General features: G+C 43.1%; 1 protein-coding gene across 2 annotated transcripts; it reads left to right on the top strand.

The window, feature by feature from the left end:
- Window positions 1-508: 508 nt before the first annotated feature.
- Window positions 509-21,584, top strand: ttc39a (tetratricopeptide repeat domain 39A). 2 transcript variants are annotated; one of them, XM_079266519.1, is made up of 20 exons: window positions 509-697; window positions 1,257-1,307; window positions 1,443-1,493; window positions 9,752-9,856; window positions 12,912-13,043; window positions 13,743-13,783; window positions 13,930-13,997; window positions 14,098-14,162; window positions 14,257-14,356; window positions 14,790-14,855; window positions 16,150-16,258; window positions 16,338-16,405; window positions 16,497-16,556; window positions 16,905-17,066; window positions 17,339-17,430; window positions 17,753-17,873; window positions 18,562-18,673; window positions 18,925-19,039; window positions 19,278-19,394; window positions 19,719-21,584. In XM_079266519.1, exons 1-20 carry the CDS (start codon window positions 654-656, stop codon window positions 19,831-19,833), a joined length of 1,794 nt encoding a protein of 597 aa, XP_079122645.1. In that variant the 5' UTR covers window positions 509-653; the 3' UTR covers window positions 19,834-21,584. The 2 variants fall into 2 exon arrangements, with proteins under 2 accessions (XP_079122645.1, XP_079122646.1); XM_079266520.1 differs by lacking the exons at window positions 509-697; window positions 1,257-1,307; window positions 1,443-1,493 and adding an exon at window positions 5,100-5,140.
- The last annotated feature ends 85 nt before the right edge of the window (window positions 21,585-21,669 follow it).

A 21,669-nucleotide genomic window follows, 5' to 3' on the forward strand; every position in this document is an offset into this window, starting at 1 on the left:
GTTACCACAAATAAAGCCTGTTTCATAATAACGCACATACTATCATGACCATCCTTTGTTGATATGTATATCTCTATTAAAGTATACTTATTATTTTTGCTACAATAATGCATTCAAAAGCCCTTTATTGACATTTGAAACAGCAAAAACTAGAACTGATGTTAACATGTGATGAATTATAACCCAGGCTGGCTTGAAAGTTACAATTAAAATACATTTAAAATACAGTCTATCAATATTAAAAATAAAAAAACGGCAATTTATAAGGCTTATGATGAGTAACTTTAAATTGCATATTTTTGGGGGCTTTATTTAGAATAGCGTGCTTTATATATTTAGCGACACGTGTTTTTTTTAAACTCACAGTGCGTAACTGTTCGTGTAACGTGGACGGCTTTAGGACCATGGAGCCCGGACCTGCAGCAGCAACATCGCGGTGCATTTTAATAGGAAACTCTTTATTGTGGCGATGACAGCAGCAACACACCTTTCCACGTCAGGAAGGAGGAAGACGCACAGCAGCTGCCGTCATTTGTGTACTCAGCGGGACCTGCGCCTCTCTTCTCCCCGTCTGTGTGTCCATCCATGCCCGCTGTGTAAACCTGCTCGGTCCCGGGATATCCTGCTCTTTCGCCGGACCTCAGCGCTGCGGAATGAGTTTTATGACCAACTGGAGACGCAGCGTGAAGAAAAATAAGTGAGTAGAAGGTGAAAGCTTCCGAGAATGTGTCGGTATGCACCCTGTCGGTACATGTCTGTTTTCTAAGTGCGGAAGAATTTAATCGCACTTTAACTTTCATCTGAGATTGTTGTGTAACACACAACATGTTCAGGGCCCCTCATTGAAGCTCTACAGATCACACACACACACACACACACACACACACACACACACACACACACACTCTTCTGTGATATGATCTGTGAAGTTCAGTCCTGTGTTTCTGTACTGTAGGATTGTAAAAACCTGCCACTGTTAATCATTCAGAAAGAACAAATAAATATGAGGAATAAACCTCTTCAATACATTGAGTCTAGTGTTACTTTGGACACATTTTGTGTCTTTTTCTTCATCACATGTGTAGCTTGCTTACATTATGCTGCTAACAATTTACATTTAAACGGTCTGTACCAAACTCCTAAGTCCTCCTCGGGTCTTCAGATGGGGCATCCAGTGTCCTCGCACACCTCCTCTTCTCACCATGATGAGATCCATTCTTACGTTCTCTCTAAACTCACCTCTGACCTCTTCACAGGGATGCCGGTCAGGCACAGGACAACTGCGACAGCCCGGATTCCTCAAACCGGTATGTTCACGCTGCGTGCGCATATTATGATTTATCATTAGTAACAAAACAACAAACCCTGTGAGCTCACAGTGCTAATAAAACACGTATTAACAGTGGAACGATACATAGACTGACTTGTATTTTTTTCCTCAGGTTGTCCGTCATAAACAGTCCACAAATGGATCCCGTCATCCCAGACTTCAGGTGTGTTGCTTTAAATTGAAAACCAATGAAAGACACAAAGAAAACCAATCTGATAAAAGCACATTGTGGGTTACAGTTTCAAGTTTTCGTGTCTTTCTTTTAAAGTAACTGTTTTGCGTCTTTCCATGAAATGATGTATTTCCCCAAAGCTTTCCCAGAATCTTCCCACGTCAGACCAATTTCACAGACATTCTCCCCAAAACTGCTAATATCAACAGAAACGTTCCCAACAAGGAGTAATAAGTAGCCTGGGAGTGTCCACCTGTATCACTGTCCCTGTTTCTATGGCTCTCGGGATCATGTTCCTCAAACAATAGCCGTCCTTTCATCCCATGAGATTTCCCTCTTTTCTCGAAACAGACTAGATTTTGTTCCTCTGTTTCAGGTTACAGCTTTCGGACGACAAAGATGCTCTGCAATCACGAAATCCATCAAATGGGCAAGTGGACTTATCATAAAGCAAGATTTAGATAGCAACACAAAGGGAAGACATGCTCTGAGAAATTTGCAAAAAAACATCGCGATCAATTTTCTTGACTCTTTTGCGATCCTGTACGAGAGTGAGCTGCTGTGAACCACACACGCGTTACAGCTGACTCAAAGGACCTCTTGACATGTTAGTGACGTGTTCGACATATAAGTAATTCAGACGGAGAGAACCTGAGCATCATCTCTCAGCTCGCTCGCTCTCTCTCTCTCTCTCTCTCTCTCTCTCTCACGTTATGACTGGAGGAAGGTGAATTCGTTATTTAATCCTACGTTCTCTGTCAAGGCACGTGAAGAAGCCTGAGGGGGAGGATCGCTGCGTCTGTTTGGATCCGAGGGAGGGAACTAAAGGAAAAGGAGCATGATCAGCACAATGTTTTTATATGTTGAACGAAATCCAGGCAAAAGGTGGTAAATGTAGCACTTTAACGTTACATGTTCATTTTTAGTTCATTAGAAAATATTCTTTTGTTATTGAAACCAACAGTTGGACATTTTGGGGAATTATCTTATTGGCTTTCTTGCTGAGAGTTGGATGTGAAGATAATTTGTAAGGAATTAAAAGTGCTATATTCGACATTCAGAGCATTAATACCTACACCGAGAATGAACTCACTCTCCCACTGTGTGTGTTGTTATCCGAGTTTCTCCGTTCTTTGTTGACATAGCCGGGCCGGCTGCGCATGCTTTTAGTGCACGTGAGTGTGCCACGATGACTGATGCTCTGCGCTGCACTCATACGTGGGTTATCGCTGACCCACGGGGTCGTCACAGAAGCGTAGGGCCCACCCTCCGGTTCCCCCTCCGGTTAAAATTGTTAACTCTGCCCGCAATTTTTGCACGTTGGAGCCGTTAGCACTGTTAGCTGCAAGCCGCCAGCTCAGCCGTCACCATATTGAGAACCATTTAGAGGCAAGAGAAATGATGCTCAGCTTGTATATATCATCTTTAATACATGTCTTAATTCAGTATTTGATGAAGATACTTTTCAATTAAAAATTTTACCTCATTGGAAGAAATATGTTATCAATGTTCATTACAATACTGTTGCACCGATGCAAGCGTTAATAACAACACACGTTTAGTGTGATTTATTACCGTGTGGTACATAACAGCAGGATAGGTTTGAATATTATTACATTAAGCCCCAAAAAAAAAGCCGAAATAGTTTGAAGCGGCCACATTTCCGGAGTCATAATCCTTGTTTTTCCGATCCAGTTCTCCACCATGACGACAGCAGCGATTCAAATCGAATTATCTTCACCTTCAACCTGTGACCGCCTGTGCTCCTCACAGCACACACATGACAGCCATGGAAGTCACAATTAAGCTTCTTTAATACAGTCTTTAATTAAAGGCCGATGCATTTCCCTTCATGTTTCTGTGCTTTGCCGTCGCATGAGCATGATCTGTGTGCTCTGTGGATGTTAACAGGGTTACTAATACGTGTGCTGTAAAGCCATGCTTTACATCATACATCGCATATTTTCCTCTGAATCCATAGAGAGGAATGATATGTTCTATGAATCAGCAGGATTTCAGGTTTTGGATTTATATCGTCTTGCAAGCGTCTCCCAGTTTAGAACAGAATTAATGAGATGATACATAAATTAGTCAGTTGACAGAAAATGTATTGTCATCAACTTATCATTTATGTCATTTTCCCAAGCACAAATACCAAACATGTCCTTGTTTTAGCTTCTCTCATGTGAGAATGCGCAGCTTTTCTTTGTTTCGTGTGAATGTAAACGTGAATATATTTAGTTTTTGGACTGTTAGTTAGACAAAAGAAACAATTTGAAGACATCACCTCTGGCTTTGCAGGCATTTATTTGTTTTACTATTTTCTGACATTTTGTAGACCAAAGAAAGGAAGTCATTGAGAAAATAATTATCAGTTGAGACACTAATGCGAATCAACAAACATTCTCATTGGAAGAGTAAAAGCTATGAAAATAGTCTAGAATTTGAAAACCCTTTAAAACAAAGTGTCAATTTACAATGTTCAAACCAATGTATTTATTCCTGTTCGCCACTTTTCCAAAGCATTGATGATCTGAGCACTTTTCTGACATTAGATCATAGAGCTTTTTCACAGCAGACATTTTGATTTGTCATAACTGGAAACACACTGGTGTAATTAATGCCTTTCACGAGAACAGTGGCAGAGCTTTGAAAAAATGAAGCTAAATGGAGTGTAACCCTATTAAAATATCAATCACGCCTGGGGATTTCCATGCTATGTCTTGCCAAAATTCATTTAAAAAAAGGGGCCTATTCGTCAAACGCTCGCACACATCTAAAGATAAAGCGGTGAGCTGCAGTTCCTGGGGATCAAACACACCAAGTCTTAGCGCTGTGCCAAGTTTTCATTCATGATTTCACAATAGGTCATGTCTATGTCTTCTATTTCTGGACTCTGTGGTCGCTGCAGTGTTTCGGATGAATGAATCACTTGTAACTAAAATTCTTCTTTGAGTTGTCACTCTGTCCTTCTTGATTCTTCTTCCTTTCGTTGTTTCACATCTTGTTTTAAAAATCTTTAGGCCATGAATTGAGGGCCTTTAGCCCCGCCTCTGATTTTGCAATAACCAATCGGAGCAGAGACTGCAATGTGTAGCATGAGGGTGATGATCGGAAGAGTAGGGACAGAGTGTGTGTGTGTGTGTGTGTGTGTGTGTGTGTGTGTGTGTGTGTGTGTGTGTGTGTGTGTGTGTGCGTGTGCGTGTGCGTGTGCGCGTGCGCGTGCGTGCGTGTGGGGGGGGGGGGGGGTGTGTGTGTGCGTTTTAGAGGCAGCACAGATGCACTGTGTTTTCTGCACTCATGTGTATGGTCATCCCAATCTGATTAAGATCTGCTGTTGCTGCTGCATCCCTCCTCCTCCTCCTCCTCCTCCTCCTCTCTATCTCCCTCCCTCCTTCATTCTTCCCTCTCTCCCTCCCTCCTCCGTCTCTCTTTCACTCGACTGCGCTTCTGCTGCTGCTTCTGCTGCTGCTACTGAAAGAGACGTAGATCAACACACTGCTGGAAAGGCCTCAGGCTCACACTCAGTTTTCCAGCTCTCTGTCTATCTTTCATACATACATACACACACACACACACACACACACACACTTTCGCCAGGTGAAAATGTCAGAAGAGGAAGAGACTCCGTCAAATGGGTAAGATACTTGCTGCCTGCTTGGTTACCGGCAGTCATTCAGTTGGCCTCTGTCAGATGCTGTTCTGTGTTCTGTGTGCGTTGTAGCTGTAACACTCAGGCATGTGGACAAACTCGCTCGTGTTGTTGTAGAGGCGGCTCGGCTCTCTTGTGTCGCAGCTCAAAGCCGTGAGAGACATCTTCTACCGGCTGGAAGGTAGTGAAAGCTCTGTGAACCGCAGCTGATAAACTAATGCTTCGTCACTCTTGGAGGAGTGAGAATGTGCGTGTGTGTGTGTCTGCATTGTAGGTTTAATGAGCACATGCATGGGTGTGTATATGAATAGTGGTTGTGGACTAAGTGTTTTTATTTGTGTGTGTGTGTGTTTTTGTGTGGCTCGTTGATAATGATTATCATTGTGCAAGTTGTTCTCTCGAGAAATCACCCCAGAATTTCAGCTGACTTGAAGTTCAGTGAAGTTATTGGGACAATGCTGCTACGCACATCCTGAATCCAGCAGACTCTCCTCATTGTGCCGGTTGTCATGCCGTTTCTTTCTTTCCTATGATTGTTTAATGATACCCTCCAGTTAGAGAACATTGTCCTGTAGGCGTACTGTGTCATAACCTTTGTTCACGGATTGAGAACTGGTTTCTTTTCCGTGTCTTCAGGCCTCAGATTGTCTTCAGACTTGTTTTCCATTCTGTCAGAACCAGTTGAGTTAATTCCCAGCTATGAGGAAATGATGCACTGATTCTTCGCCAGCACAGTAACTCCTATTGGAGTTAATTACAGAGTTAGTTATTAGCCCCCTGCATAAGTTAAACAATTTGAAAAACAGGGAGGTTGATTTTTTTTTTCTCAGGTTAGATTCAACTTTATATATTGCACAGAGGAAAAGTACTGAGACAATACAATGCAGTCATGAACTGCTGGGAATTGGACCCCCAGTGTGTTCTTATGACAGTTTTCCTCAAATTCGATTTTTTAAAAATCGCAATATACCGCCTTGCATACAGTATCGCAGTGTATTGAATTGTAACCCCTGTATCATGATATCTTACGGCAGACTTACGGCAAGTTGGGGACTCGTTGAGGTGAGGTTCCGCAGTAACCACCAGGCGGTAACCTCCGGTTCTGAAAAATGATCCCACTGGTTGCAAAAAGAAGTCCGTTGTATAGAAGTCAATGATAATCATCAATGAATTCATCACTGACAACAAACTTGACATCCTCTGTCTCACTGAAACTTTGCAAAAACACCTGGATTACTACGCACTCAATCAAACCACCCCAACTGGATATCATTACCTGGATAAACCACGCCCTGATGGCCGCGGTGGAGGAATTGCCGCTCTTCACCGCCAACACATCAAGACCAGCCTGACTAACATCGAAAGTCCACCCTCATTTGAACAGCTCACATTCAAACTCTCTCTACCGCCCCCCTCAAACCCAACCCTGCCTTCCTCTTCCATCTGAATTCCTCACCCAGCTCTGCTCCGTCTCACCTTCCATCCTGTTGCTTGGTGATTTCAACATCCACATCGACTCCTCAGACTGTAAAACTGCCACAGAATTTCTGGACCTGCTTAAATGCTTCAACTTCACTCAACACATCGACTTCCCCATCCACAACCGCGGTCACATCCTGGACCTGGTCTGCTCCACTGAAATCACCATCAACCACCTCTCCGGCTATGACCTCACCATCTCCGACCATCTAGCCATCGTCATGGAGATTTAGTTATGGCCTGTCTCCCGCCCCTCCGCCCGCACCTCCTCTCTGTCATCAACTCCTTTCACGTCCCGCGAGTCCTCCCTCCACATCACTGGCACAGCCCTCTCCTGGTTTAAATCATACCTCTCTGACCGTGAACAGTTCATCAGCATCAACAAATTCAAGTCTGACCCAGTCTCAAGGTGTCCCCCAAGGTTCAGTACTCGGTCCCCTCCTCTTCATCCTCTACCTGCTCCCCCTTGGTGACATCATACGCCACCATGGTCTCCAGTTCCACTGCTATGCTGACGACACCCAGCTCTACACCTCCACCAAGTCCATCACCCCCACCATCCACTCCACCATCACTAACTGCCGCACAGATATAAAAACCTGGATGCAAGCAAACTTCCTCAAACTCAACACCGACAAATCTGAAGTCCTCATCATCGGCCCCAAATCATTAAACAAATCCCACCACAACGTCTCCCTCTGCATCGATGGCATCACTGTTCCTGCCTCCACACATGTCCGCAACCTCGGGATCATTTTCGATCAAACTCTCTCATATGAACGCCGCGTCAATCACATCACAAAAACCGCCTTCTTTCATCTCAAAATCATCGCCCGTCTCCATGCCTCCCTCTCCGCCGCAGCCGCTGAAACACTCATCCACGCCTTCATCACCTCTCGACTGGACTACTGCAACAGCATCCTGTACAGCTCACCCACCAAAACCATCAATAAACTACAATACATCCAGAATTCAGCTGCCCGTCTGCTCTCCCACTCCCGCACCAGAGACCACATCACCCCAGTCCTTCAAAACCTCCACGGGCTCCCCATACAGCAAAGAATCCAGTTCAAGATCCTCCTCATCACTTACAGAGCCCTCCACAACCTCGCCCCTTCATACCTTTCGGACCTCCTGTACCGTCACACTCCCAAACGCAACCTCAGATCTGCCGACGCCAACCTCCTTACCCCCCCTACTCTGTCCAAGCATCGGACCTGGGGGGACAGGGCCTTCTCCGTTGCTGCCCCCTCCCTCTGGAATTCACTGCCCCAACACCTCAGACATTCTTCGTCACTCGCCACTTTTAAAACTGCACTTAAAACCCACCTATTCAAATCTGCTTTTAACCTCTAAAGTCAGTCATGTATGTTTTCTTTCTTTCATTTCGTGTTTATTTTCTTTTTTCTTTTTTTCTTACTGTTATGTCGTCGATTTTGTTCTTATTATAAATGCTTCAATTGTTTCTGTTTCTATGAAATGATGTCTCCTTGTTTTATTGTTCGTCGAATAACATGGCTGACTGTAAATTAAGTGTATTATTACAATGTATATTGTGTGTTGTAATCATATTAGTGCTAGTTTTCGCTGACAGCAGTTGTCGTTGTAAATCTCGTGCTGTTATGAGGAAGCTCAGCTTGCTGCTGGTCATATGGTGAACACAGAAGTCACCCGCCTGTCATTAGCCAGAGGGGGGGGGGGTGGTGTGTGTGTGTGTGTGCGCGTGTGCGCGTGTGCGGGTGCGTGTGCGTGAGCGAGAGCGAGAGAAGTGTATAGTTCCTCTGTGTTTCTAATGGGCAGAAGTGAATCCTGTCTGTTAGTCGCAGCTGGACGTACACATTAGTCTTAGTTTTGTTTGTGCAGTTCCTGCTCTCCTATTCTTCAGCATCGTTGTTTGCTGCAGACATCTGAAGGTAATACTGACTAACAGGGAATAATTGTCATGTGATCAATACGGTGGCCTGGAAGCTCCAAGCACAAAACCAAACTGCATTTCAAGACGAAACTAAATAGAAATCGGGTTCCTATTTCACAAAAAAACACATCACTAACGTAACAAACAAATGAACAACCCAAAAAAAGATGCCACTTTTTCAAGAATTCCATGGTACATACACATATGATACACACGAAAATGTATCTTTCATCAGTGTTTCAGATTTACCATCAACGTCATTCATTCATGAATGTGTTTTTCACAGGCTGCGTGCTGTTCTCACAATGAAGTGAAGGAATAAAACACACTTAAACAGATCCACGATCAGCACAGCGAGTGAAGTCAAAGAGGAGGGAGCCTTTGATGAAGGAGTCCTTTGATCAGTGTGGCCCCATTAGTCAGTCGTCACGTGAGGACCGTGTGCGCTGCGTAATGAGCTCTTAATACGCAGCAACAGCATCAACAATCACTTGGAGTCGTTCAGACAGCGTACAGCAGTGAGCTGTATTTACCAGAGACAGAAATCATTCAAGGCAGCAGCAACATCCGTTCTTCCCATTTAATAAAGAGGATACTGTTCAAAAACTACTCCCTGAGCATGTATTTCTATAAAAGTGGATTGTTTTTGAATAACTCTGTAATGTGCAGTTTAATGCAGCAACACTAACAGCGAAGCACTTTATTGAGCCGGTTTGCTTGTCTGGCTCAGCCTGCCTGTGTTTCTGTTTCTCTTGTGATGTAGTAGAGGAGTAGAAAGGGTTCAGTAAAGGATGTACATCAACAGAGCCTATATAAGGATCCCAGTCTCTGTTGTAGCGCAGTGCTTGGTGACGGTATTTGTTGTAAAAAAAGGAGATCAGGGACACAGCAATAGTGAGAGGCAGAGTAGTTTAAATTTCAACTAAATGTCCACTTAAAGACGGTTGCCTATTTCCCCAAGCTGTGAATTTATACGGAACTTGAGTGACTTACTGAGCACTTGTCCAATACAAACACACTCAACAAGAGTATCATTTTTCAATAAAACAGATGTTTCAAATGTATTTTTGTGCCACTTGAATTTTGCTCCATTTTGATATTTTGAGAAATCAGAACTGCTCAAGCCCCCGACTTGGCTCTGGTCAGACCTGTCGCTGGCTTCTGTTCTCATTCAGATGTTGTGTGTTTGTTCTGGTTCTGCAGGTGCTCAAGATCAGACCTGTCGCTGGCTCTGGAGGACTGCATGGCCGCCCTGGATCTGTTCCTCAGAAACGACTTTGATGAGGCGCAGGCTCGGCTTAGATCCAGGTACGAGAACCACCTGAACCACGAGCTAATACGGCTGCTGTTCTCAGCATTGACCCACCTGGCATTGTGCTTATCAAAGACAAACAGCTGATGATTTGCATGCAAGCAACTGTATTTTTAGGGGTATTTGAACCCTCGGGTGTTAGAAGGGGAAGATTTCCAACAGCAAACTGCCGTCACGTGCAATAATGTTTTTTTACAGGAGACATTGTAATGTCATTAGTAACACCTGTGCTTTTCGTGCTGTGAAAATGGCCCATGATTTTTGTGCGAATGTAAATGTTAGCACGCTAAACTAACATGGTGAACATAAACATTATAGCTGCCAAACATCAGCTTGTTAGCATTGTCATCGTGAACATGTAAATGTAAATGTTGAATTGAGTTACTTTTTGATGCTTTGAGTTACAATTTCAAATCAATGCACAAGCAATAACCTTAAAATGTAAACACACAGTCCTGGGCACAGTGACGGGTCAGAAACAGAGATATAGTGCTTCACACCAGGGAGGGCTAAAGGAACCAGTGTGTTTGCTGCTGATGCTGCTGATTAGATTACTCCATGGCCGAACGTTTTACGTGCTTCGAATGCTGCTTTGTGTCCCATTCACATGTCTCTCTCCGGGTTCACAGCCCGCCTCCAGTTTTGTATTCCAACACTAGTGTCATCAAGTTACTCCATTGTTCACCGTTCATTCTCCTCTCTAGTATCAGAAACTTCATCACATCTTCGATATTATTTTCCACCGTTTATGTACTCCTGGGACTGCAGACCACTCCTTAGCCCCAGTTTCTTCTTTTCAGGGCCAGCGTACATGAAGACAGAAGAACAGCTTCCTGTCAGCCTGCTCTGTTTTTATGATTTTCTATGATACGGCTGCTAGATTGGCAGCCTTTGTCAGTTTCGTGTTGTTGTTTTGGTGTGTTTGGCACTTCAAGTTTCTGAAAAGTTCAGAGTGATGTCATTTCTTTGAATTTTCTAAGCTCAGACTCAGTTTTAGACACTTACATTGCAACATTACATGAATACGCTTTTGCCAAGAGACTGACCTGTTGGCATAATCGTAATATGTTTTGGTATTTCGATCTGGATTTGTTAAATATTCCAACCTGGAGGGAGAATCTGTTTACATCCAACACCTCTAGCTGTTGTTTTTCGGGGAGTCAATTATGGGGACGATTATCATGATCATTGGTGAATCAGTGTCTTTGAGCAAGACACTGATTCACCGAACCAGGAATTGCTCCCAATACCTGATGTGGAGATGTAAGCTGGTGTACTATAAACTGTCTCACATAACTATTGAAAAACGTCTTTGAAAAGAATCAAACATCGAAAGTGTATATGTTGTATTCTCTTGTGGGATGATTTCAAGTTTTTTTTTAAGTGCAGTGTTGTAGTTTTAAAGTGTATATTTGCTTTAATATGTCTGACCAGAGATTGTGTAGTCTAAGCCATTGTCCATGTATCAGTATCACTGCCAGTGAGCAACTCATACCACACGTTATCGTCCTGTAAGCGGGGCTCTCTCTTTAAATTGCGACTCTCTGATAGGGTACAGATATTTAAGGCCCAGGCTTTAAGTTTCTCCTCCTCTGAGTCGTAGCCAAGGAGCCACTGCAGACTCAACTTTGTAGAAACATGCCTGCAAGGTAGAAGGTATCCAATAGCAGGCTGAGTTTCATTTTGCCAGCTCTCTGTACAAACATGTAGCCATTCTTAATCTCCCATTATTCCTACCGGTCTGCTCCATCCCTCACAGCCCTAGCGGGGAGTGGAAGCAGGATGTGTGCTGTAGAAGTGTGACATACCCTCTGTATACAATACAGCGACTGACCGAGGCGATAGGTGAGCGTCAGTGTTGTCCGACTGGTTCGGACCTTTGTGCTGATTGGACAATATCTGAGTGCTGCTGTGAAATATTTGGAATTCTCAGCCACTTTTAGCACGGCTACAAGCAATTCAATTAACCTCACTGCTCCGTCTTAAAAAGTTCCTCGGCTTGAGTTTGAGCTCTCGTCTTGCATAAGCCTGACGCAATGGAAATGAAGGGCAGGCAAATCTCTCTGCTCTCTGCAAACCTCCGCCTTCTCTGACTCTCTGCTGTGAGCGTCCTTGTTGTAAGTTGATTCTTGTTCACTGATTGGTCACTTGGATACTGTTGATTCCCTCAGGTGAAGAGTTGAAGCTCAGAACTCTACTCTCTGAATACTATTAAAACCGCTGCAGTTTCATGACCCTGTTCGACTCAAAACTACACGCATTATACAACTTTCACATTTGTCTTTTTTCTCTTCATCAAATACACGTAAAAGTGACGTGAAAGAGCAACACCTCGGTGTGTCTTTGTGCTCTTTTTCTGTAGGTTGAAAAATATGTACATAATAATTTTCCAGTTGTTAAGAGGGCTGGTTGGAGCTGAAAGTGACATCACAGAGGCTGGTCACATGAGTCAGTCTGTGGTGAATAGCAGTGAAATGTTAGTGACGCAGACCGACAGCATTCTTCTCGACCACGCCTCTGCCTTTATGTTTTACTGACATTATTCTGCCTTTCCTTTGTGCGCGTGAGTACTTCTACGATACACAGCTACATCCAGAGTGCTATTTAAACCAGCCATGTTCGTCCATAGGGACCTCTAAAATCAATACAAAATGAAAGAGCTTTAAGTCATTTCTTCCTGTACTGGCTTAAAACTGGAACATCAAGCTCTTTTAACTGGAACAACAAGTACATCTACTGGAAAAATGTGTGAGGCATCCAACACTTTTACTCCTCCTTCATCTCTTTAAACCTGCAAGACACAGTTTAAACACAGGGTGTGACGTGACACGCAACAACTGCAGGTATAAATAGACAACTCATTGTTTTTCTTCCATCGTGTGTAGTGCTGTGGCTTAAGTCATCCATGTATTCAGTCACATGTCTGTCTTGTTCGATCTCTTGAATCAAACGAAATGTTTGTCTCACCTCTTCGTCGTCTCTTTCAGCACACTAGGGGCTGATCGTTTGACATCTTCAAACAAAAAACATTGTGTGTCGTCTGTTCAACAGAAACAAAGACAGCATGTACCACGCTCTGACCTATGCCACCATCCTGGAGATGCAGGCCATGATGACATTTGACCCCCAACACATCCAGACGGCAGGAAACACCATGAAAGAGGCCCAGGCCATCTGTCAGCGGTGAGACTTCCCCACAGCACTGGAGTGTAATGTAATGCCCCAATGACCAGCGGATAAACTGTCACAGGGTTGTTGTTTTTTTACTTCCTCTCCAGTCAGCTGCAGAAGTGAATTTTGTCTCTTGAAAGGCATTCGGACCAGAGTCAAAGCCAGTTTAGTTCCAAACTAAAAAGTTCGATTTTTGAAGATACATCTCATTCAGTTTTAGCAATAAAAACTGACGTTGCTCAAACATTTCGACATTAAGACACACAACACCCTCGCAACGTTGTACCAAAACCAGAGAACATGCTTGAGATCATCCAGACTCACTGGCTGAAGGAATGTCACAAATGTTTGTCAATTACTCCTGGAGCCGCTGTGAGAATCTGTCATGACTCAGCGCTGGACTAATCGTACATCTCAACACCCACTCTCCTTCAGACCAAAAAACTGATCCGAGGTCAGAGCTGCTGCAGTTTTTCTTTTCAACATTGTGACTGTTTATCGGAGATTTGATGCACGGTCAGCACCTTGTTGTAACTTCACCCGGCAGCAGCTCAGCATCCTGTGATGACTGGAAAGAGGCTGAGTCACTGATTTGCATAGAAATAAGATAAGGCTTGTGCTGTGCTGCTGAAAAACAATCCTGAAGATTTTCAGCGGAACGAGCCCGCTCAACACTCGTGATGGTTTTGCATTTTGTGCTTCCTCAACCAGGCAACGCAAGAAGTCGAGCTTCTCCAAGAACTTCACAGAAGGTCAGTAAAGTCCACTGCTGACGGCATGAGTCCAATGTGTCGCCGGAATTCATTAGAAGAGATGGCGCATGTGTGTGTGTGTGTGTGTGTGTGTTTGGCCATTGCTCGGATTCGAGATAACTGTGACGTAATGCTTCTCCCCTCAGAGGAGCTTCACGCTGAAGTGTGCTACGCTGAGTGTCTCCTGCAGAGGGCAGCGCTCACCTTCCTTCAGGTCAGGACAACGCAGATAGCCTGCCACTGAATCTGACACCTCTGATGCTTTTCATGTTTCTTTAAACTCCTTCTCTTACCTCTCCTGCTCTCTTGTTCAGGATGAAAACATGATCAGTTTCATCAAAGGGGGAATCAAAGTCAGGAACAGCTACCAGACATACAAGTGAGAATCTTAACTCCAGCATATCATTTATTCTCTCTCCCCCATCACCTTGTAAAGCCCTTCTTCATCTGCTCCCTTTATCTTTGCCCCACAGAGAGCTTCACACAATCCTCCAGTCTTCTGGATACTCTCACGGTGAGAACCACGGCCATTTTGAGGGTGGCGTTAAACTGGGAGTCGGAGCCTTTAATCTAGTAAGTAGAAGGCTGAATGTCTGCATTTGTTGTCATTCATGGGTCAAGGAAAAGGTGATCGCATCATGAATTGTGGGACACAGGTCTTCCAGAGAGTATCAAGCCTGAACTATGAGAATTAAACAGAAGCACACAAGGAGCAAAACATGCATATATAGCAAGATCAGCTCAAATTGAACAGGCAGTGTGTTTTGCGTTTAGTGCTCTTCATTTCCACGTGTTCTTGTTGTTGTTCACCTGTTCCACTTATTTGCAGTAGAAGTAGGTCGGAAGACATTCATTACTGTACAACCTGTGGCCCTGTTACAGTGTGTTTATGAAAGTCAAGATCATATGTTTGGAGACCACTGGTGTCCTAATGACAAAGAAAGGAGGAGGACGCTGTCATCCTGCTGCTGGCCTTTCAATTGCACTGCTCGTCTACTTCCTGCAGATGATTTCCATGTTGCCCACGCGGACGCTCAAGCTGATGGAGTTTGTCGGTTTCACTGGCAATAAGGTGAGCTCTGCTGACATGTGAGCGCCATTCATGGCTGAAAGAAGGAGCAGCGGGCAGGACTGAGGGTGTAATGGGTCGAGTCAGAGATGTTTGACGGGAGGGATTGTTCAGTGATGTGGGAAGTGCTGGGTCTTTGCTGTTAACAATGAGAAGTGCACGTGGAAGGCGTAACTCGTATCTTTAATTTCAGCTTCGCTGGTGCGTTGATTCACAGTCAATCCTTCCTGTTATTGGTGGTGAAACTATATGACTAGTACTGAGTTGACAGCGCTGAACCTGATACGTATAGAAGACACGTATCGTGAAACGAAACTTTTACAACTTGATAGGTGAATGGCTGAGATATTGCTTTGATCGTGGTGACTTATGACTGCACCGTTTCTCTGGATCACAACTTCCTTTTATTCATTGTTGAGCTAAAGGAAATGTTTTTATTTTTTGATTCTGTCACCGTTAATTTGTCTGATGTAGCCACCAAACAAAATAATCTGAAAAGTGATGCTGTTCAGCATTTAGGTCCAAATATCGCTTTGGGTATTATTCTCATAATTTGATTAATTCATCTCCCATGCTTGCCTATCCTGTATGTGTGTGTTAGGGGTGTAACGGTTCACAAAATTCACGGTTGGGTTCGGTACGATACGGTGGAGCCACGGTTCGGTACGTTTCGGTCCGGTAGAAAACTATAAATGCCAGAGAAATGTACTTGATTTTAAAATATATGTATTCATTAAAACTAACATCATGAAGTTATTCTTTGACTTTGAACAATGATGGAACTATACCTGAGTGACTCATCTTCTGGGGTGTCTTCTTAGCAACACATAAGCATAAAAAAACTAAAACTGCTCCTTAATGTTATGTAGTATTGTTACTTACATCTTGCAAAAGAGATTTTTCATCTCAATGGGACTACCTGGTTAAATAAAGGTTTAAAAAAAAAAAAAAATCTTTTTTATTTTATTCAAAGGTATTGTTTGGTTCGTCATGCGTACCGAACCGTGAGCCTCGTACCGAACGGTTCAATACGAATACGCGTATCGTTACACCCCTAGTGTGTGTGTGTATATATATATATATATATTTGCATATTTTGCCTTATCCTTCAGCACACACTTAACAAGAAAACTATACTATATAGTTCTTGCCTCTGTAATTTTCCTGCACAGGAAAGGTCTTCAAATTGCGTGATGTTTGCAGCTTTCACCAGCAGATCTTCCCGGAAATGATGCAAAATTCAAACAACTCTTGTTTGCACATCTGTGTGTGTGTGTGTGTGTGTTTGTTCATGCAGGAGTTTGGTCTTCAGCAGCTTCTGGAGGGCTCCACAGAAAACACACTCAGGTCCTTTCTTTGTAACATGCTGCTGCTCTGCTATCACACCTTCATGAGCTTCATACTTGGTGAGACACACATGCGGCTGCAACCAACCTCAAAAACAGGCAAAGATCTGAACTGGTGTTGTTATGTTTTGTCTCGCAGGCACTGGAGAAGGAGATGTCGAAGATGCAGAGAAACTGTTGCAGCCATATCTCCAAAAATATCCTCAGGTTTGCCGGAATTAAACAAACATAACAAAAACAAAAAATCCTGCAGAGTTAGAATTGTTGCCAAACATACTGTGGCTGGTGTTCTTCCCAGGGATCCATCTTCTTGTTCTTCGCTGGTCGAATAGAAGTGATCAAAGGCAACTTGGATGCTGTGAGTGCTCGTCATTTCTGCACACAGACAAAACAACACAAATTCAGCACTGCACATCTCATGTCGATTATTTTTGTTTTGAATGCATCGTGCATTACAGATGTGTTGAAGTTTGTTAGCCTCTATTTGAATTTAAGTGCAAGAGTCTGTAAAAGGATGTGGTCATCTTTTTACTGAGAACTGTTCTGATTATGAGTCTGCCTTCCTGGAAGACTATGCCACAGCAAACCCCGCTCCTTTGTGACTGCTGATGTGTTGTCATCTTTTAATCATGATAATTGTCCGCACGCGTTTCACTTAATGGATGGTGCATTTGGGTTTATCTTGCAAAGAATTTTATTTGTCCAGGCTATCAAGCGCTTTGAGGAGTGCTGCGAGGTCCAGCAGCAGTGGAAGCAGTTCCACCACATGTGTTACTGGGAGCTGATGTGGTGCTTCACATACAAGAGGCACTGGAAGATGGCCTACTTCTACGCCGACCTGCTCAGCAAGGAGAACACTTGGTCCAAGGTGGGCCACCGGGGTGTGGGATTTGACGTCAATCTTATTCTTCGTGTAGCGGAAAAAATTTGGATTTATTTAGAGAATCAGAAAGCCTTGTCAGCAGCTTGTAGTGGCTTGTCATATTATCATTATAATATATAATAAATGTCTTAAAATCAAACTAAAGACTTGTGCAAGCCTGGGCTGGCTCTGTAAATTCTATAGTTTTTTTCTCTCCTTATCTCATTTATAAGGGAAAGATGGAATTGCAGTAGTAACCTCTTCTGTCCTTCCTTCAGGCTACTTATGCGTACATGAAAGCAGCATACATCAGCATGCTGACTCCGGATGATTGCCTAACCTTCGGGGAGACTGCGGGCACTCTGTTCAGGTGTGAGCTAAGAGCTTAGCAACTAAAAATACTTGCAGCAACCACAGTGAAATCGAGATGATTCACTGTGACAGCGAAACGATGATATCTGTACCATCTCTTCTTCTGGGGAAAGGCTGTCTTTGGTGTGAATATGTTCATAAATGTTTTACAAGTGTTTTAGTGATGGTAGCACAGCATCAAAAATGCTCCACCAATTGAACATTTGATTGGACCTCAAGCATTTTTAAGCAGGTATATCAGAACTTGTGGAAAGTTAACTGTAAGTCAAATATTTTCTGCATAATACTGACATGTATGTGTATACTTTATTATATTTCAGGCAGGTCCCAGGGCTGAAGCAGAAGATAGCGGGGAAATCTTTACCAACTGAGAAGTTTGCTGTCAGGAAAGCCCGTCGCTACCTTGCAGAAAACCCAATTCCTCTTCCCGCTCCTCCACTGGTCAGTACTGGACGAGGCTATTTGCCATGTCGCACCGCTTTACTTTGTAGCATGACTGGATGCGTACACAGAAACTACAGTGTGTACATTATTTCGTTGAAGTAAGTGGATCAATAAATATCAGGAACATTTTAGTCGTTTTGTGTCACAAAGGCTTTGTCCTGTAACAAGCTCTGTCAAGCTCATGCTGACATTTTGCATACTGGCTGTTTCAATCAGGAGGGAGCCACCAGCCCCTCCTGATTCAGGCTGTATAAATAGCTGTTATATTGTATAAAACCTGCTATCCACAAAGCCAGCAGCAGGGCGACGAGTTAAAGAGGAAACTCTGTGCTCACAGAACCAGGGTTAAGAGGTATAACATTTGTTCTGTTTCACAGAGATTTCAGCCTGTAACAAAGGCTGTGGAAGGTTGACAGAGAACAATGCTCTATGACTGTATGAAATAGATAAACCTAACACTGTGAGCAAAGGTGGAGACCTCTAACTTTGTTCTTCTGGCACTCCTTGAGTTGCTGACATTGTGGCTAGCAGGTTATTGTACCGTAGGCTCTTTTTAAAAGCTCCGACTGTGCTCATAGAAGTCATTTGTTTCAGTCAAATTCACAGAGAGAGCTTAGCTTTCTCACAAAGAAAATACTTTTTAATGTTTGCCTCTATCAATGACATTTGTATTTGTGTTGTCTAGGAGATGATGTACATCTGGAACGGCTACACAGTCATTGGGAAACACAAAGACCTGACCGAAGGCATGCTGAAAACACTGAGCGAGGCCCAAGCCAAACTCGACAGCACCCCAAGTATGAAAAAGGATTTACTAGAACCAAGAGGATTATTGTACTGAATGATCACTTTCTGTTGATATTCATTTGCTAACATGAATTGCCTTTATATTAGATGCTATACTGATGCTACGTTTACTGTGTGCATGTTAGAGAATTATATAATCTTTACATATAATCCTGTTGAATGTTTGTCCAGAATTACTGTACTTTTTTTTTTTTTTTTTTGGGAATCTGTTTTGTAATCTGTCCTGTTGCGTGTCTGTCAGGGTCGGAGTTCACCGTAGATGACCAGTGTCTGCTGAGCCTCTTGAAGGGACTGTGTCTCAAACACCTGGGGCATCAAGAGGAAGCCGAACACTACTTTACGCTCGTCCTCTGCAAGTAAGCCTCTCTCAGCAATGTGCACAGACATGTACAGTATGTGCACATTGCTCAACCAAACCAGAAAACAGATGCTCTAGGTTCACGAGTTAGTCCGATCATATTCGTTGCGCATCCTCTGATGATAATAGGCGGTTCTGTTTTAAAAGAAACAAACTGCACAACAGTTGGATGTCATCTTATTTCCTACTGGCTTCACCTCCATACTGTGACCACTGTGTTTTGACTTTATCCGCAGTGAGTCTCAGATCAGGTACGACCACTACCTGGTTCCTAATGCCCTGCTGGAGCATGGCCTGCTGTGTCTGGAGCAAGGCAAGACAGCCGAAGCTATCAGACTCCTAGAAACCGCAAAGTAAGTCTGTCAACCAGCAGAACATATTCAAATCACCTCTGCTCGCAAAGAAGCTTTTTGAATCAAAGATTCTCCACTTTTTCACACAGTGTGTATACCTACAAGTCATCACTCTGACATTGTTTTTAAAACTAAAAATGCCACAATAATTATTCTTTGTGGTTTTTAGTAAATCTTACAGTGAGTGTTTGAATAAATGACACGGTTTGCTTTGACCTGATTGTAAACCCTCCTCGTGATTCATAGGTTGCATGTAAGATAAGGAATTAGATTGAGATTTACCCCTGGGGCTATTTTTAAATAATTTTGTTGGCTCTGTTTCAGGCAAAATTACAAGCACTACTCGATGGAATCACGGACACACTTCCGTATTCAGGCTGCTCTGCACAAGGCCAAGGGCGGCGGGGAGAACGGCATCCATGTTGCCTCCAGCCCATAACAGACAGAGGAGGGCACACTAGAGCAGAGACAGCTTTCTCTGACTGTAGTCCCACAATTTTACACTCCGCCCCACCCAGCCCCGCCCATTCATCAGAAGGGTAAAAGAAGATGGATGCTTGTTTTCCTCATGTGTGTTGCCCTTTCGGGCGACTGCAACTCTGTGCGGCCCTGACTGGATAAGGCAGGTTTGCTACGTCCTCTTTCAGAGATATAAATTATGTTTTGAGAAATGTGCCTATATTTATGAAACAGTACTTCTAGCAGGCTTGATTGTCTAGCACAGTGCCCCCCCCCCCCCCCCCCATGAGGGGCGCACAAAGGTAGGAAACAAGGTGACATTTGTGTAGTTTCTACTGCAGATTGCATCCACTACTACCCCAGGATAAGAATGTGCCCAGTTCAGGGTGGTGTCCCAAATACCCCCCATATAAATTACCGACACCAACTAAGCTCTCCCACCTCTTTTAATATAAGTTAAAGATTATTTATGGGAGATTATGTGTTTGACATCAGGTACATATCATATCATCAGACGATGAGATTGTGGAACAGTTGAAAGGTTTCACCTGTATTTAGATATTTGATCAAAACCAATGACCTGAATAGATTCACATTATTTATACGTTGGATTCACTTTAACACTCTGTAAACTGTGGTTCATTGTGTTTCTCAGAGTGAGTCAACATTTTATTGTTTCTTTTACATTTTTTTCCTTTCCTTGAAACCTATTGAAATATTTCAAATGTCTTCATGTGGAATATTTTATTTCAGTCTCCTTCTGAACAAATCATTAAATCTGCAATCCTGTCGTATTTACATTCACATGTAATGGCTTTTGCACAGAGCTTTGTAAATCCGCCAGCCGTCAAGAGAATCAGAGTCAAAGAATCAGAGTTGCAGTGAGAGTTGTTCTTTACATTTATATATTGTAAATGGCACCTTTTACACGAATTGTCCCGTTTTAAGAGGACAGATGAATGTGTCTTTTAGAAAGGCAGACTCCCTCCTTTTCTCCTCCTGGCTTGTGGGACAGGCTCCAACAGTACTTATGCTTGAACAAATAGGCCATTCATGCTGAGCGGCGAAGGACTGCGTGCTTGTTCGCCTGTTGCATCTTTAGTGAGTAAAGAAGCTCTCAACGGGAACCACCACAGTCTTCCTGCTTCATGTCCTCTGCTGCTCCTGTATCTGCCATGCTTGACTACAACCACCTATCAAGGGACATGGACCTCATAACCACGCTCAAATAATAATCTGTATATGAACAAACACTTGTAATGATTGATGATGAGACAGAAAGGGGTCACTTCTAATGGTGTTGGTGCCATGGTTATTTAAAGGGCTGTGACTCAGCAACAGTGTCTAAAACCTGAAAACTCAGATGGTGTCTCAAGTGTTGGAATAAGAGCACTGCTGATTTATTCATGATTAGATGAAGGTTTGGGATTCAAGACGATGACTAGAAGTCAGCATACGTTTTTTAATGGTGAAGGAAATGTACTTTCAATATCATTTTAACAGCTCTCCTGAATATTTAGGTAAAAAAATATATTTAATTTACTGATAATTGATTCAACTTATTTTCTTTTTTCAATTTATTTTTGCAAATATAACTGAAAGAAACTCGAACCAAATGTAGTGGCATTGTGATGTTTACAATCTGCGTATTTTATTGGGCATGGCTACTACTGAGCAGAATGACATTCCTGTACATACTGAATGTTTCTATTGTAATTTATGATGATAAGCAACTAAAAAACAAATCCCATTTTGTGTCGTTTTTTTTTGTCATTTGCGCACCACAAAAACAGAAGCACACAGTACAAAGTGGTAT

This window comes from Melanostigma gelatinosum (assembly GCF_949748355.1).
Source record: "Melanostigma gelatinosum genome assembly, chromosome: 4".
Lineage (NCBI taxonomy): Eukaryota > Metazoa > Chordata > Actinopteri > Perciformes > Zoarcidae > Melanostigma > Melanostigma gelatinosum.

What these genes read in the sequence shown, in the direction of transcription:
- ttc39a (XM_079266519.1), top strand. Translation starts at nt 654, where the DNA reads ATGAGTTTTATGACCAACTGGAGACGCAGCGTGAAGAAAAATAA. An exon ending in AACAGCTACCAGACATACAA is followed by an intron (nt 14,163 to 14,256) that starts GTGAGAATCTTA and finishes TTTGCCCCACAG; the next exon opens with AGAGCTTCACACAATCCTCC. An exon ending in CTCTTCCCGCTCCTCCACTG is followed by an intron (nt 17,874 to 18,561) that starts GTCAGTACTGGA and finishes TGTGTTGTCTAG; the next exon opens with GAGATGATGTACATCTGGAA.